At 36.4% G+C, this 17,158-nt stretch overlaps 1 protein-coding gene across 1 annotated transcript in view; it reads right to left on the reverse strand.

The window, feature by feature from the left end:
* The window catches only part of LOC577485 (motor neuron and pancreas homeobox protein 1), a 30,336-nt gene extending 13,497 nt beyond the window's left edge, over positions 1-16,839 (reverse strand). The window contains exon 1 of the mRNA XM_777710.4: positions 15,681-16,839. Coding sequence (XP_782803.3) covers positions 15,681-16,254 — 574 coding nt within the window. The 5' untranslated portion in view covers positions 16,255-16,839. The remainder of the gene's footprint in view (positions 1-15,680) is intronic.
* Positions 16,840-17,158: the final 319 nt, after the last annotated feature.

Here is a 17,158-nt window from a genome sequence, read left to right on the forward strand (position 1 = left end):
CACCCTCCTCTCTCAGAGGGCCTTTACGCCCCTGCCGCAAGCGATAACAACCATTATGATTGCTGTGTGCTCGGCCCTTCCGCCAAAGCATGCAGTAATCAAACCATTTAGAGAGAGTGTATGAGTTGATTAAGGCTCTAATAATCCTTACTAAGTTTACAAGTATCGCTTACAATCACCCTTAAGTCGGAGCCCGAGTCTCTCTCGCGTAGACGCCCTCGTCGACCGACGCCATGCACGCGAGTCTCTTTTCCCTGCCAAACTCTAGAATCAAATTAAGTAAATGGGTTTTTCTTCTGTGTCATGTTTCATGATAATCTATCTTAATCGAGGGTGAGAGATGACTCTGATGCTCTTTTTCGGCTTTGACAGAAGGGCACAAATTATGGGAAAACGGAACTCGTTTAAGTTTGTCGGAGGTAGTGCGATCCGCCATCGCAAGGGAAAATATGATCCCTTTAATTTTATTGAGTTTGGCCGGGTCCCCGCGCATTAAGCGGACCAATACTTATAAATTACATTCCACTCGAAACCTCTTAGAGTGCTCTCTTCAAAGCAATATGCACCAGCTAAAAACTAGTAATCTAATAAATTGTAAACTTACCACATTTAACCCCGCCATTATTTGAAATATTCCCCGTAATCCGGCACTAAGGAAGGGCTTAGTTTCACCAGTAAAACGTACACTTTGAAGTTGAAGCCCTATCTGTCTAAATGAATTAATCAATCGGGGGGATAGACAATTTTATTTCCCTGATCAACAAATTTTGAGCGAATTTGCTCTGGGCTATTGAAATTCTAGTCCATTCTTGAAAAAAGGTTCCTTCAAATGTTGGTAGTGAGATTTGTGTATTCCCTGAGCTTCAGATGAAATCAAGCATTTGAAGAAATACAGTAAGTCAATAAAAGTCCATAAATTGTTATTCATCAGAGCTATATGATCAGCTGATGATCCTTAGAGACATCATTATTATTTTTTTCCCACAAGTTCTTTAACTCAACAGATTCAATCATAATTTAAAAGGTGCTATCCCAATTATCTTTACTTTCGTGGCAAAACATCATGTTTTTTAATGAAAATCTAATCACTTATTAGTAAGCAAATTGTTTTCAGTGTCTGATCAGTATCTGAACAGAAGCATTTGCCTTCTACAGATTACAATTTTTGCACTGTGACGCGTGCCATATCAATTAACCGACTTTTTTTGGCAAAGAAGCAGACATTACAATCATTAGCTTTGAGCCTCGGAACAAAGCAAAAGTACAAGAAATTATATTCCTCACGAAAAGCATACGAGACCCATTATATAAACGAGAATAAACAAATCGTTAGTTCGGTAGACGCGATGGTCTGCTTTTTATCTCTGTCAAATAAACAAAGAAAATTAATTGAGTAATTGAAGAACTCCTAATATCCTTCACGATGACATTCGAACCCACAAATTGGATATGATTCTCGTTTTGTGGTTGGCTCTCCTTCAAACTGTCCGAGATGATATCCCTTTGGACTCTAACAGATGGATCTTGGGCAGCTCGTCATCCTAGATTCAGAGTCTTCCTTGGAAATTTATCGCTCACCCTCCAGATTGAATCAGCTAATTGGTAGTTATCACAGAAACAATATATCTCCCCGTCCTGGCCAATGGGTAGTAATTACGGCGATGAGGAGAGTCACACTTCGCCTAGCCCATGCACCGACTACTGAGAAATCAACATTACGGAATACGGCATTTTGAATACTACAAAGAAGGGGGAAGGGACTGGTCGGGGAAAGGGAATGGCTAAAAGGTCTGTTGTGTGAATATTAAAGTCAATTCCTCATTCATTAACACTTTTTAGAATAGTCCTATTCCTTTCATATTATATGAATGATCTTTTATACTTCAATGATATTGAAATTATAGTTTGTTTGAAATTCATTGCTCAACGACTTCGTAGTGATACGAAAACTTAATAAAAGCAAACACTAAGTTCATGGTGGCATGATGATCTAATTTGTTCTTCGTCTCATAAATCGATCAAATTTTTGACTAAGTTATTATGTATAAAGTCAAAGAAATTATAACAACAACAAAACAAAAAAAATACTGTGAGAAACTGCACAGTATTTTTTTGATCAATTGATTACTTTTAAAATACAGCCAAATGATCGAATGTGTATATATCCAAATCTGGTGAAACTCCAAAACCCCAAGGTGATAGAGTATTGAAAGCAGGAAAGGGAGATTCCCCTCCCCCCCCCCCCCCTGCTCCCATTGGGCGGAAGTTTTGAGGGAAAGTAGGGGGTGTTTAGGGTGATGGATAAAGTTGGAATGGAATGCGCATGAATGTTAAAAGTTTCCTCTAGTCCTTTCAGATCTTGCATAGATCACTCTCGTAGCATAAACGAAATTTAACTTTCAGAATAATCGCATTTTAAATTGTTTTCTTCTTCAAATTGTGCAATAGCATGACAATAAATATGATCTTAGAGTATTGTTCTATTTTTTTGCTTATGAGGTAGGCGTACTGAAAAGTATGCAACATCAGAAGGTAGTCTACAATGTATAATCAGGGTAATAGAATATAGGGAGATACCTACGTATAGGCTAAACAATAAAATCAATATGTTCATCGTTTTATTCGTGATAAAAGACCCAATTGATAAGATATTTATCTATAATTAGATGACATATTCATATATCACTATTATGAAATAAAACACAATTGATCAAATCTTATTATATGTTTTTTTATCATTGAAAAGGGACATACGGAACTATGCAAACTTTGAAATAAAAATATTATGTTGAAGAAAATGCAATTGAAAACTAAATATACTTTAATATAAAATTGGGCAGTTTTTTATGATTAATTGCCTTTTTGATTGGCATGGGACGGTTAGATATACCGGTATGCTGTCTTGGGTATGCATTTGACGTAAGTTATACAAGCACACACACACGACAGGGTGACGACCAAACAAAAATAATCATGAGCCTCTATTGACTCTGGGGCAATTAGGTAATTAATGAGGAGAAATTAATTGAGCATAATTCGATTTGAACGTTATTGCTATCTTCATATTTAGTGTTTATCCAATTGCAATGCAACGAAGCCCATGAATGCCTAATTGCATTAAATCACTCGTATAACCTTGTCTCATGGTCCAATCGCATGCACAGACTGCTGCTAGCTTGGACCACCATATTAACCCACCCAGATACTGTTCCCATTCTTGTTTGACAATAATTATTTTAAAATGATTTCCAATCTTTTTTAATTAAGGTACGGCAAAAAGAGGACAATTTTATTGCCCCCTGCACGTGGATCTCTGTCGCTTTACGCATGCTCTTGCTTTTCTACCACTGATGTCGTCCCTGTCACCAGTCTGATCATACCAATAACATTGCATTAAGCTTTACCAGTCACCAGAACCGAACGGCTTAAAGAGCTGCCGGAGTCTCCCGTGACCGAGGGGTGAGCGCTTGTCCCTATTATATCACCCCGTACCACGCCCAGGGGACCTCTACCAATTCATATGAATATCGTAGTTGCCCCTAATGCTATTATATCAAGTGCTCCTGCTAACAAAGGGCATGTACCGCCGCACGTTGGCCCAGGGCTGGGTAGCGGGTACCAACTGGCAAGCGCGTGTGGAGGGCAGGGGGGATTGGTAGGGGTAACCTTTTCACACTTCTGCACGCTCTCGATGTATTCCATTGCTTGTCAACGAAAAAAAATCGCATGCTCCTTCGGAACTTGTTTCTACAAATTTATTTTGAGGTGGTTAAAATCAAATTAATCGTCTTTCGAATTCATATTTGTAATAAATGGAGAAATATAATATAGATATTTCATTTTATCTTTGCTAAGTAAGGAGCATTGCATTCATTATGAAAATAGATAACATTAACGCGCCATTTAAAAGAAAGAAAGACACCATGCTTGAGGTTACAGTAGTGAACATCTAAATTACTAAACAAAATCAACTTGTACAAATTCAGCCTATGGCTACTAAGTGATTTCTTTTTATTTGATTAATTTAATCTGATTGATTTGATTTAATGGAATATATGTATCATCATCTTTGTCACAACTGATATCGCCACCATCATCATCATCTCCTTCAACCCGGGAGATGACAGCAATGTCAAGAAAAAACCTGTGGTGTTAACATCAGCCAATGTGGTATAAGACGATAATAGAAGGTGTTCTATACCAGCGAGGAACAAGATTCCTTGTAACGTATACACATCCGACCAGACTCTTACCAGACAGCGACGAAAATGTTATTACTACAGTTCCTTTGTCTCGGCTTATAGGCAATCATCGTAATTAAAATCTCTCGGCCACCATGCACGGGTCGAAGGGGTTAATAGAATTATAAGAAGAAGAGGAGGAGGGGGATACATGGACCCCCTACCTGCCCACAAGGAGTATTACACAGTGGTAACTACGCATTCGTTTTGTTTAACTGGTTCCGACGGATGTTATTTGCTTAGATTAGAATATAATTCAACCATCACGGTCTTCAAAAGATGAATTTATTTTCTTGTAATTGAATGCGAGCGATAGTCGGGGAAATTAAGATTTAATTCGATTAATCTGCAGCAACATCCGGATTATCTTTAGGAAGATCGATATTTATTTTCATTTAATAATAAGTTGATATTCATTTGTAATGAAAGCAATCTCTCCAAGAATAACAATTAGTATAGTCTGCTTCAGATAACTATGATAATAACTATAACGTTGTGCTCATTAATAAATTATTATTATATACTCAATAATCATTTTCGTTTGCCGTATGGAGGGTTTTTATTAAGTATTATCAAATTGAACAAATGAAAAGAATAATGGTATTTTTTCCACTGTACTGCTACTGAGAAAGCTAGTGGACATTATACTGCACATTGAATGACTATTGTGTGTGGGTAACTGCACGTAATTCTAATTATAGATGGTGATAAAAATGATGATCCTTTAATAAACATTGTAAACACAAAACATGCTATATATATTTTTCTCATATCTTTATAAAATTTATGTAAACGGTACTTAAATGAATATTCGTGCTAGCAAAGACATTTTCACATTTTCAGTTCAGACTCAAAGTTCGTTTCAAAACCCGTTCTTCTACAGAGCCGTGTGATTTACCTAAATAAACGACACCCAAGAGACATGCAGGCAATCATAAAACAGACAATGAGAATTTTGTATAATTCTTTTCTATTCATTTCTTGGAATCAAATCAGATAGAATGAAATCGATGAAATGATAATTGTGTACGGCTTATATGCAACAGTTGGCGTCGAAACAATTATTAAACTTTTTAACTTTCTATAGTAATTTTGATAACCGTATCTCAATGACTTTAGCACGAAGGTTTGACGAGAAGACTAGTTTATGCAGGACAAAAAGGAGGTGAATGGATGGAAAGGTATAAGTTAAAGATACGACAAATTACAAAACAAATACAAATGTAAGGGAAAGAAAACGTAAGTGCTATTTGCAATGGAGTGTCACAATTCATTTATACTTAACGTCCTATATTTTTGAAAAAGTGACCCTAAATTGTAAAAGTTTACAAAAAAGAAACCTAAACAGTCGCTGTTAGGCCTTTTTAGGTTAATCTCATTGCACGAAATGCAGAATTATTGCTAAAATCGACACACACTATCCGTCGGTAACAAATGAAAAAAGGGGGCTTGGCCAAAGTCAACTGTGTCGCTAAACTACCTCTGAAATTTCCTTTCAAACTCTTGTCGATATAAACCGTTCACCCACTCACGGCGAGCTCCTATATTAAATGATTATAGAATTGAGATCAGTCGCGATGAAATGGTAATGATATGGACAAATTGAATTTCTAGATCAAGTTACAAGCCCCCTTACCAGTCTCTCATCGAACTCCCCATCTACTAGGGACCGTGATTGGAATTTTGTTCGTCGCCTTGATATAAGAAAAGGTGTTTATCCCCGCCCTCTCATTCATTCCTTAATTCGACGCGATGCTCTTTTTGAAGGTTTATCATCTCCCTGAGTCGAGCTAGCACTATTCAATCATCACCCCAAATATCATTAATTGACGTAATGCAAGCAAGGGATTCACACTCGCCCCGTTTTCCATCCGATTTGGGCGATAGTGAGTTGGCAAGCAATCCAATAATTGCACAAGTACTTATAAAAACACGCCAAGTGTGAGGTGCTGCGTGAGGGGACATGCCATTTTTTTTTGCTGACTCCTAACCCCAAAACGAACGCTGACAAAAACTTAAGATTTCTCTTACGTTGAAAAGAGCACACCCGTTTGCTTTACTTCACTCACATTTTATTAGTTTTGTTTATTCTTCATTTCCTTTTCTTTTTCTTTACCCGATGCAAAGTCCATAATCAAAGAGAAGGAAAATTTTCCACACGCATGATTCTATCCTTTTAAAACATCTAGGCACGCAGTACAATTCCATTTCATAAAATGTAACCCATTTCAATTAGTAAAAAAGTAAAGTATATTGAGCTAGCATTGCAGTTAAAGTTCTTGTAATCACATAAGATATATTGGTAATAAAAACTCGGCTGGAAATGTTGAAATGCTGCTCATTTACAACCATTAATGTCAAACATTTCCCCCAGACTCCAGCGTCATCTTGAAATTTAATACTTAGTTTAACCCAGATGTATTCTACAACTAATAAGAAGACGAGCGAATGAAGCTCGTAAAAAGCATACTAAATAGTCTCCAAAATGCCTTTAATATACTGTCGACGTGGTACCTCTCCGTAATCGATATATAACAGCTCTTTTTTGTAATAAAAAAGTTGTAAAATTCATATCGTCGCAGATAGTCTGCCTTCATAAAAACCCCTTAGCAAACAATTAAATAGTTTATATCAAACCAGTGATTGATATATGATCGGTATTACGATTGTTTGCTGAACGGTTAATTCAAGTTCTTTCGCTGGTAATATCTGAGTCATGTAGAGCATGCATGTCAAGATGTAAATAAAGCTCAGTTGCTGAAATTAATTGAACATCTTCATTTCCAAATATTAATGCCGTTGGCCCGGTAGTATATTTTAATGACTTAATGGTCATGTTACATATCATGATAGCTATTTTCATACTTGTTTCCCCCAACATTTATATTTATTCTAAATTAAAGACCACATTGTCCTTGAAAGATATGAAGGACCATAAAACTTTTTGCATCGCTGATTTATGGGTATCAAACAGGTTAGCAGTTGGTAGGTTATAAACGTTTCTTGGGAGTGAATAACAACATTTCTTTCTGTTATGAATAATCGCCAAAAAGTAATACAGTTGTAGTCATCTAAATGAATCAAGGTCAATAATTCATCCCCATATTTCTGTACAGATAATAAAAGGTGTAATTTTTTATACGCCTCATTTAATGCATAATTTACAAAGAAACTCGGCTAAATCCCTGCTAAAATAAGCTGTCTAGCCCTATGATCTCATCAGATGTAAATAGATATGTAAACTCCCAAAACTGGAGTTTGAAAAAACATCAACAACAAACAGTGAAACCTGCTTTATCAACCATCTGTTATTGACAGACCACGTTTTTTGTTTCCCTCCTCAAAACTTGGCTGTATATAAGAAACTGTCCATAATATTTGCCTATAAAGACCACTCTTTTTGTTTCCTCAGGGCAGTCTATATCAACATGTTTCAGCGTATCTTATCTGGGTAATATTCACAATACGCACAAAGATGAAGTTATATGATTATTTCAGATTTCAGTGGATTTATTTCATGCATGACCACATCGCGACTCACAAAAAACCTCACACAGATTCTGTTTTACTAAATAAACACGGTAATACACAGTAGATATAGCTTTTGGCAAAGTACCCCCTCGAATGGTCAGGGAAAAATAAATTAGTGAAATAGACAGAAGGGGGAGGGCGTGAAAGGAAAACTATAGGACCCCACGTACAACCTTTCTCTAATCATATTTATTATCCTTAAAAATTCGTATTATTTACATCAGACTAGTAAGCCCCCCGTGCCTGTGCGCCCTCCATGGCTTGACCCATGCTACGCCTGGCCCTGGGCATACATCCACAATACCAAGCATTAAGAGACATTGTCCGAGTTGCAGTCATTAAGTGAATGTAGTTCTATTGTTATACTGATTGTATTTGTTTAATTCACCTTCCTCACACCTGTGTGTCGGATCAATTACTACCAGACCAATCGGCAACATCAAACGGCTCCGTTTTACAACACCCTCCGATGTTGTGACTGTCAAATAGTAGCACATACCAGGTCCGTAATTATACTTGCATTGCGACCCCAGTGTGTTTGGATGCCAGGAATGATTGGAAATAGATGAAAGAATTAAATAAAAGGAGGAGTAAAATGGGCGGCTGGATGGCAGGGACGGAGTGGCATTCACTGGGTGTGTGTACACGGCTGAAGTGGCCGGTAGAGATAAGCAAACATCCCAGTCAGTATGCCATGCTCTTACTTCAACAACTCATTCACACATTTGTTGCTGTGAGATGGGGTGGTGAGCAGGGAATGTTGTCATAGATCTCCGATCCTTTCTTTAAAAACGCATTTTAAAACACCTTTTACACCCCTTTTCCCATGATGCAAATATTACCCATGGCCCAGTTAGCACCACTCGAAGCAACCCCTTTCCCCTCCCCAATGTCTTATGATTCTGCAATTTTTAATTAACACTTGAGTGTGGACACACTGGTTCAAGCAGCCCAGGAGTCGTCCCTTTCGAAAAGTGTTTACACAAAGCGACTGCTCCTTATTGTGCATGCATTGTAATATAACTTACTGCCCGATATCGTCTTTAAAAAATATATGTGCGAGTTGGAATTATGCAACATATATATAATAAAACATAAAAAACAAAAAATATTCATTTCAAATGTAGTTTCCCCCAAGATTTTTAGTATAACCACTGCTTTATAGGAATTATCCAAGTAATTATATGTCATGTTAATGAATGGTAACTTCCAAAGGTGAAATAGATATTTCATGAACTTTGAACGCTAAAATGCTTTAAATTATCATTGTCATAATGGCTGATTTTTATTCAAAATAAAGTGCCAATGAATAATGCTCTTAGGAATCAATTTCGTCAATCTGAACGATTGATTCCCAAGTATTGAATGGCAATTGTCCCTAATTAATAGGTTCACATTCAAGATATAGCACATATGAATGTCAGCAACTAACTGTATCTTCTACCAGGCTCTATTTATGCACATTGACTCTTGTATTCGTTCATTTATCAACTACAGCGCCCACACAAAACAAGATTACATTTCAATCTAAACCATTGTTGTCATCATTATATCATTGTCACGGTGCATCTGGACAGCTAATCCCTTACTAATCACACTTAATACCCGTTTAATCAACCCACTGATATGTTTACCTGAACAAATTCCCGACCAATATTTTGGTGTTATTTCAGTCATTACTGATTAAAGGCATGATAGCGGGGTTTTGTTTTGTCTGAAGTTCTCCTTCTCGAGTTGGGGTGCCCTAGTTACCCTCTGGTTTGAATGACAAATCATGTTTGAGTTGCAGACACATTCTCAGTTTACCATCGATTGTTAGTTTGTATGTTCACACCCATCCGCTATCTCTCTCTCTCTCTCTCTCTCTCTCTCGCTATTTAGTAATAACGACACTTCTTGGTGTTGCACGGGGGCAGTTTGTCAAAGATGGGTACCCCTATAATAATTCAGGAACCCATACACCAGATGAAGATCATGATCATATTTGTTATGATATAATATATAAATCATAATTAAAGGAAGATCAGTAATTGCTGTTCTATCTTGTCAGAAAAAAGACCGTACTTATTTGTCAACATTGAGTCTAGCACTCTACCTAACCCTAACTCTACATTTTTGTGGAAGAAACAAAACACCCAGGAGCAAGTACCAGCGCGTATAAACAATGGTTTACTTGAACGTAGTTTGTATTTGCCGAAAACGTTTTTTGTTTTGCGTGTCCATATACAAAATCCTGGATCTGCTCTTGCCTCAAGCTCCCAAGCCCCCTCAATATTCTTCAAGAATCGCGCCAGTGGGGGGGGGGGGGGGGGGGGCAAGAGGATGTACAGGGGCTAAGGGGAATTCTGCATGTCCATGACGTAATCGTGTAACACATGCAAAGCTCAAAGTGGAACATCACAATCAGGGTCACAGATAATGCTTAAAATTAGTGATAATGTTAACTAGGGACTGTTTAGATCTGTTAGGTTAGGCTTTATCTGGTTAATTACTGGAGGATTACCAGCACTATCAGAGGAGACACGAAGGGCGTCATTGCACCATAGATAAAACGAGCACACACTGGACCGATTTGTCCTTTCCTTCTCTCCTGAACAAAAAAAATGCACTGAAAGGGACTAACAAGCTCGAATTACGAAACTATCTTAGTATTGAGCACTTTCTTGATTCAGGAGACTTGAAATCATCTTTTAAAAGCTATACAATATTAGGGATCATTTCGCTTAGATTTGAATATCCTGGAAATTATAGTGACATCCACGTCAAATTAGTAGTTGAATTACTATAATGAGAGTTCTTGGGAAGTTTTTGGGAATTCCATTCCAAAGGAAGTGATCCCAAATTATATAATACCTCCAAAGTGTACTTTAACTCTTGTACCAATTAAAGAGTGATATTTCAATATATCAATTCATAAATATATACAAATTATTAATACAAAAATTAATACAAATTAATACAAAATTATATGTTACAGTGATACCATTTGTGTCAGAGCGGCTGAATTTAGTTACAAAGTGTCACAATGGTTCTATTTCGGGTGCAACAAAACTCCTTTATGATGATTTTTGTTAACCCCTACATTCCTTGTGATACCTCAGTCTTACCACCAACCAACTCCAAGGGAATTCCTATTCATTAAGTGTAATTGAGTTTCTATTCACTTTTTTTCGGCCAGGTGTCGGTCTCGTAGCTCATAAAAGTACGTTAACCTCTTGAAAAGTACACATTGTCTCGGAGCCCCCTAATTACATAGTTATGCTAATTGATATGATCAATACAGGCGATGATTTTTAACCCCACATGTTCGTTCGTCATAAGCTGCGCTAATGGTTTTGCGTATCGATTGCTACCTGGCCCTATGATATCGACATGGATATAGATACGGTGACCGTCTGCATACGCTAATAGCCCCAAAATGTACTTTTAACTTCTACTTAATACCCCAGTCACACCGATAAGACCGACATCAGACCGACACCAGACCGATCAAACAATCACACTACCTCCCATGACTAACAATCGGTCAGTTTTACGTCGGTTTGAAGTCGTGTGACTGAGGTATAACGTTCGATATCTAATCCTTCTGTGCACTTTTATGCCAGACATCCGGCATGTCATCATCTTATATTTTGTGTAGTATACATCCCAGGGAAACGTCTTATTGTGGATATTCTTTATTTTTTATTTTTTGTTGTTGAAATAAATCTTTATTCAGATAAAATCATGGATAACATCGTAGTACATAGATATTCATAACAAAGCACTTAATCACATGTCTAAATGAGGTCAAATCAAATTATATCTCTATTTACTTGATAGCAGATTTTAAATTAGTAATTGTCTTCTTTCACTTAATAATATTCAAATTCGTTGTCTTAGTTTTGTTTTCCTCTTCTTCTATTTTGTATTTCAACATAAACAAAAAATGATTTGCTTATTATTCTCGTCACTACATTTTTATTAAATTGATTTCCAACACTCGCTTTATAGATTGCAAATAAAGCATAATGAAGTATTAAATCAATATCTGTAACATTTTCTTTTGCGTCATGAAAACCATATATACAACACAAATGGGTGAGAATTAAAAAATTTTACAGAAGGAGTTACATAATAATATTTCAATAACGTTCCAAAATCGGTAAATATTTTCGGTGGATATTCTTTATCATTGCCTTTAATCTATTTATATGCTTTGGAAATTGTACACAAAATAATATTGATGCAATTAAAGTTAATATGCATGATTGATTGATATGTGACGTCACTGTTATACCTCTGACAGTTTTAAGACACGCCCTTTTCACTTTTGTTTGTATCCATCTTGTCTTCGAGCAAAGGCTTTTATGCTACTTTATCTTTGTCTGTGTGTCTATGTACAATCCTTTTCTATATTCATCACTATATCTATCATTAATTTTATTGATTTATTTTATTCAATGACTTAATTTTTATTGATCTATTCAATTATATATTTATATATATTCATGCATTTATATTTTATATGTTTAATCACTCATACATTGTTTATCTATTTATTTATTCATTTATTTACCTACTTCTCTCTCTCTTTCTCTCTCTCTCTCTCTCTGTACTATATATTCCGCGGAACTTTAATAAACGCATCTATATAGTTTGCAAAACACTCGTGCAAATACTGACTGTCTGACCCATATACAAAAGCACACACTCAGCTTATAAGTGAAAGTTTAAATAAAACAAATTAGATTGAGTGAATCCACAGAAAATTCCTTATATGAAGATGAAAATATATACAATCTTTATCCTGATGAAAAGTTAAACGATAAAAAAAAATCTTTTTAATGATAGGTAGATCAGCGTCACGCGAGCTAAATAAAATTGGAATACCAGCGAAATTTACAGAAAGTGCAGACTTAATGGTTGACTACAGTTACGTGTGGAGACATAGACAAACATCAAATGCGAGGGGATATGAGAGAACGGGCGAGAGAATAAGAGAGAGAGAGAGAGAGAGAGCCAGAGAGGGGAGATGGTAGAAATGTGAATTTTTATATTGAAATATTAAATTTAGTTCAAATTAACCCCGATTGAAAAAGAAATTAATATACTAATGTAATTGATTATTTTGGCAGATTGATGAAGCAAAATCAAATTAAAGAAAATAGCTGAGAGAGAGGGAGGAAATATCATATACAGAAATTAAAACAGCCTTTGAACGCCCTCCTCCTCTGTAGCACCCCAATAAATACAATTTGATATGGATCTATACAAATTACATTCCACCCCTACTTATGATTTACGCCTCTACATTTATATTTCATGTACTTAGGCATAGGCTATATCGGGAATTTCATGAATATTTTAAGCAGCAAAAAAAAAAGGAACAAAACAAAAAAAGAAGCCGTATTAGGTGCACTTACCTTCATTACAAATATCAATATGTTGAGCGCATGCACATTATTTCAAAATGAAACATATATATATACAGTAAGAAAATAGTGGCTAAAGTTTTGGAACTTGAGTGACCTCATTTATGCGTCATATCGAAATAGAGAAATTTTGACGAATTGAAAATATTCTGCCCATTATTTCAATAAAAAAATGACAAAAAGATCAAAGAAATATTACACATGTAGAGATGTGCATCAACCACAAATGCCGAACACGAATTTGTTGGGGCACTTTTCTTCCAGTTTTTGATAGAGTGTATCACATGTCCTACAATAAAAGACACACAATTTAGTTACTGTTGTTGTTGTAAATTCAAAACTTCATATGTTAGATAAATAAAAACATCATGCATTAAGTTTGAATACCTATAGAGGGATGTTAAATGAGAGAAAAAAGTATCGATAAACAAATCTATTCTCACAATTAGTTCGATATAATTATGAGTAATACATGACAAAAACAAAATTAAGGGTTATTTCTTTAATGTTTTTATTATAGTTGAATTTGTTTCCAAATCTAAATGATTAGTATTAAATAGAAGTGATAAGAAGTTTTACGAAATTAAACAGAATGAAAAGAAGAAAGAAAGAAAGAAGGAAGGAAAGAACGAGAGCGAAAATGTGGAAAGAAGAGTTGACAGTAGGCCTATACATGACAAGACAGCAAACTATCAATGAGTTTGATTTCTTCATTGGTATTTCTCTCTAAAAAGGTGATGCGTTTTCTTACCTATAAAATCACAAAATCATGTAAATCTACACAAAAAACAATCACATTTTCATCAATATTTTGTTATGACAATAATGAATTATAGTTAAAAAGCATCCCAAATAACAGACACTTTGCAATATTTCGAAGCAATTCAGCGGTTAATTAGTAACCGAAATGTCATCAGTTTGTGTAATAATTATATTGAAATTAATTTTGTCTTACATGAGGGAATTTGTATGTACTATGATTTTTATGAACATGTGTGGCTTTACTTTATCTTTACCTACATGAGTAAATGACACAGTTATAGTTACGTTACTCAATTTTATATGTTTGATTCGGATTCGAAATGTTGGTTAAGGGATCCAGCAACTTTGTCTCAGATTCTGAAACAAAATCCTGGATTTAGCTCATGCTGCAATGATGATTATAAACCTTTAGGTCAGTCAGGAACCCCATGACTTTTATAAGCCGATCGCCTGTCTAATTATCAAGATATTTATGATTGGAAATCGAAATAAAATTTCGTGTTTGCCAAACGGTTTTCATAACACTACAGTCTAATGGGGAAAACGAGTACGGTAAAACCGGTCAATCAAAGATTTTTTTTATTTTTTTCTGGCATTTCTTGATCATTTTGAAGCGCGATTTATTTTAGGGCTTCAATATTACACCATATCACAGACACTGATAACATGTAGAGCCGTGTATCTCAGATTTAACATTGTTAAACGATGCTTTTAAGGCCATGAAATAAAGAACACAACATAAGAATAAAATATAACAATCAAACTTTTTTGTACAGGTTATAACACATAAGCAGATAGAGTGGAAATGGAACGCTGGATTCACAATCGAGAGATTTTACAAAGTGCTAAATAAATATGTTTTTCAAATCATTTCTGAACTTTTCTTATGTTTCTATATTTCTAAGGTATTCCGGCAAGTTATTTCATGAAACAGGGGCTGCCTATGAAAATGACCTTTCCCCGTAAGATTTTGTCATATTTTGTGGGACAAAAATGAAGACGTTTTAAACTAAAAGCAGCGTTCTTCGTGGTTTATACTATATTAACAATTCAATGAGATATGATGGAGCAAACTGTTCGAAACATTAATAAGGAAATAAAATTATATACTGAACACGGAATTGGATAGGTAGCCAATGTAAAACATGAACGACAAACACATAGAACAGAACAGAATAATAAGCACATACGAAATAATTTCAAACGTTTAAAGAAACATAAAGACAATATACAACAGAATCTGTTTATTTTAATTTAATCAACTAAAGAATTAAAAGTTTTTAGCCAAAAGAATTTGACGTGGTAGCTCGACTGAATTATTTATACCTACAATTCAATTTCAATTTTCTTTTATTAGGCATAATCCTCCTTATCTAATACATTGTGTATCATTAAAATGGTTAACACAGTTTTTAAACTGTGATAAGGAGCAATTCTGATTAAATCATTTCAGGGATAAAGTCCGTTTTATATTCACAAAACACAGTGGTTTACCAAACATATTCTGCTTCATTTCTTTATATTTTGGGGCACTCAGTAATGAAGAATTTGGACAAAGACTCGACTGATAACATTTTAAGTTGTTTAAAAATATCTTTTAATACTATTTTCCCCTTTCGATCTTCGTTTAGTTCGTAAAAGTATTGACTGGAATATCTTTTTGTCATTTTGGATGTATTCACATCTTACTAATACCTAAACAATACTTGATTTTAAGAGGAAATTAACTCACCAAAACCTCCTGCAAAGTCTCCGAATCTGGGCAGCATGACGCCGTTACGAAACCAGTCGACAGAGAAAGAAGATAGCGGGTGGCCGCTCCGTACCCCATGCTCACCGACCGCCGCTGCTGCTGCGGCTCGAAAAGCACTGAGATGATGTGCGGCTTGTGCATGATGCTGGCCGCCAAACAGCCCGGCGTACAGTGGGTGCGAGTAGATGGCTGGAACCACGGAGGCGTTAGGCGCCATGCCGGAAACAGGTGGATGAAAACCAAGGAGTCCTGGTTTGGGGACCAAGCTTCCAGTGTGCATCCCTCTTGCTTGAAGGGCGTGGTGGTTACCTCCACCAATACCACCGCCTGCAGAAGGGTGCGATAAGGGTGTGGCCCCAAGTGCACGGTCCATCATAGATAAACGGGAGGGGTGTGGTTGAACTGGTAGCGGGCTTAGAGGACTGCTTCTATCCAGAGGCGGAGGTGAGTTCATCGGGGATTTCGTCTTCCAACCTGACGAAACCTCCTTTGAAAGGAGCGCATCAATGGTGAATGCTTTAGAAGATTCCATCATGAAAACCCGCTCTTTCATTTAAGAATACAATTAATTTCTATTCGAGATTTGCGATAAACACGAGTCGGCGGGAGAAAAAAGGCGAAAGCAAGGTTACAGAAAATCGATTGCTTCGTTTTGAAAATGACAACTGCTGTAAAAAGTCCGAAGATGCGCTATAGAGAGGGGAAAAGGAGAAGAAGCGCTAAAAGTCTGAATGAATGAGTAACGGAAACAGAAATGGGTCGGAGAGAGCGAGTGATTGTAGTGAAGCGATCATGGAGTAATACCGCTCCGGAATGCATCAGTGACAATGATTGGAGGTCCTCTTAAACCAATTGACTCCACCTTCAAGTAGCTGTAATCGTCATCATGAGATCGAGACACACTATACCCGGAACCACGTGTAATGCTAGGCCGCTAAGACAGGCGGACATGAAGGCTAGCGATGCTCATCGCTCTTCTTCTCTCTCAAATCATCGATACCACGGCGCCATAATACGCTCACTAATAATAACCGCGCTCTCGTCCTATCACAGCTCAGCTCTTAAAACGAATCCGTCACAACTCTTTCAATCACTGCAAGACACAATCGTTCTGATTGGCTGCTCTAACCTTTCCTAAAATATTATTACCTCTCCCCTCAAAATCAGACGAAGCGAGCGCTTAATCTGAGCTTGATAGCTCGCGAGTAATTAGGCGTTTTAATTACGTGTTGACACGGCACTAATAAAAGCACAAGGCTTCATTGATCTTGGGGTTAATAATCGTATTTATTTTATTGGAGACCGAACCTCCATGCAAACACAGCGGATTTGCAACCGTTTGGTTACCACTACGTTTGTCTTGGCGATTGCCACGGGTGATTGGACTAGATGGGGGCCTCGATCCTTTCTCATTGTTGTGTACACAGCGCGCGTAGATCTCCAAGGCGTCTAATCGC

This window comes from Strongylocentrotus purpuratus, unplaced genomic scaffold, assembly GCF_000002235.5.
Source record: "Strongylocentrotus purpuratus isolate Spur 01 unplaced genomic scaffold, Spur_5.0 spur5_scaffold_6, whole genome shotgun sequence".
In the NCBI taxonomy this organism is placed as follows: domain Eukaryota; kingdom Metazoa; phylum Echinodermata; class Echinoidea; order Camarodonta; family Strongylocentrotidae; genus Strongylocentrotus; species Strongylocentrotus purpuratus.